Source organism: Trichechus manatus, unplaced genomic scaffold (genome assembly GCF_000243295.1).
Source record: "Trichechus manatus latirostris isolate Lorelei unplaced genomic scaffold, TriManLat1.0 scaffold00027, whole genome shotgun sequence".
NCBI classification, from domain to species: Eukaryota; Metazoa; Chordata; class Mammalia; order Sirenia; family Trichechidae; genus Trichechus; species Trichechus manatus.
This window is the reverse complement of record NW_004443963.1, coordinates 6,174,947-6,176,223: the sequence shown is the minus strand read 5'-3', so window position 1 is coordinate 6,176,223 and position 1,277 is coordinate 6,174,947. Positions and strand designations below refer to the sequence as shown.

General features: G+C 36.2%; 1 protein-coding gene across 1 annotated transcript in view; it reads left to right on the top strand.

Moving 5' to 3' along the window:
- Positions 1 to 1,277, top strand: part of SLC41A2 (solute carrier family 41 member 2) — a 167,112-nt gene that overhangs the window by 106,894 nt on the left and 58,941 nt on the right. Inside the window, exon 7 of the mRNA XM_004373780.3 lies at positions 54 to 201. Within this exon, the coding sequence (XP_004373837.1) occupies positions 54 to 201 (148 nt within the window). The remainder of the gene's footprint in view (positions 1 to 53; positions 202 to 1,277) is intronic.

The window sequence follows — 1,277 nt, the reverse complement described above, 5'->3', positions numbered from 1 at the left end:
ATTTGCTTATGGAGAGAAGAGAGGCTGAAATGTTGTTTCTTTTTTAATTTTAGAGACCTATTACTACATTTCTCCATTAGTTGGTGTCTTTTTCTTGGCTCTAACTCCTATCTGGATTATAATAGCTGCCAAACATCCAGCCACAAGGACAGTTCTCCACTCAGGCTGGGAGCCTGTCATAACAGCTATGGTCATAAGTAGGTTGGTATTAAAATGTGCATGTCTGTGTGTGTGCATTCTGTATGCATGTGTGTATTTGTATATTAAAATCAATTAATTGCGAGTTTTTATTTTTTGGGTCATCATATGTAACTAGGTCTTTATTATCTCAAGTAATAAGGGAAATAAGTTACAGTTGTTAAAATCAGTTGAGGTGGAGAACCTCATTTGGCTTCCACTTTCAGTCTTCTCTCCAACTAAATTCTTACAAGATTGATGAGAAACTTTAGTGATGTTTCCCTTTGTGTGTGTGTTTTAACCTGACAAGGCATTACTTGTTTTGCATAGTAAGTTGCTCAGATAAGTATCAAAAGCCTTAGAAATATATATAATATTTTACTACTTCTCCTCTAGGACTCTGACTGGACTTAAATGTATAACTAAGGCTGTATGTAAAAGATTTATTTGCAAGGATCCTCATCACAGTAGGGGTTTCAGTAACAAAAATAAAAGAGAGAAACAACTTAAAGTTCTAACAGTCAGGTATTGATCAGTTGGAATTATGGTATAGTCACAAAATGGGATATTAGTCAGCCATTAAAAACAACATTGTACCTTTTCTATTGATATGGAAAGATGTTTGTTATACACTTGGTGAGAAGAGCAAGGTAGAAAAGAGTATGAATTTCTTGTGGTTGACACACGTTTATCTTCTTTCTTCCCAAAACTACTGAACTGACAGTAAATGAATAAAAAAGATATAAAACCAGAGAGGACAGCAAGTGAGAGATATTAACAAAATTAGAAAGATAGGAATCAAGTGGATGATTACTAACTGACCTAGCAGAATGAAAAAAGCTGAAACCTTACTACCTGCAGGGTGAGAAGACACCCCTAAGAAGCAAGCTGATTTCAGCCTCAGAACCCTAGAAAGGTGGAGGAAATAGAGGCACCAAGTACTTCTAAAGGCTGAAATGAAGATTAGTTGAAAGTTTATATAAAGAGCAATTAGACTCCAAAAGCCTTCCTCTAGCCTGAACATCCAGGTGATTGCCCCCTCCCACCCTAACAGAAGACATTAACGCTAGAGAGGCTAAATCAAGCTCTGGATTCAGAAA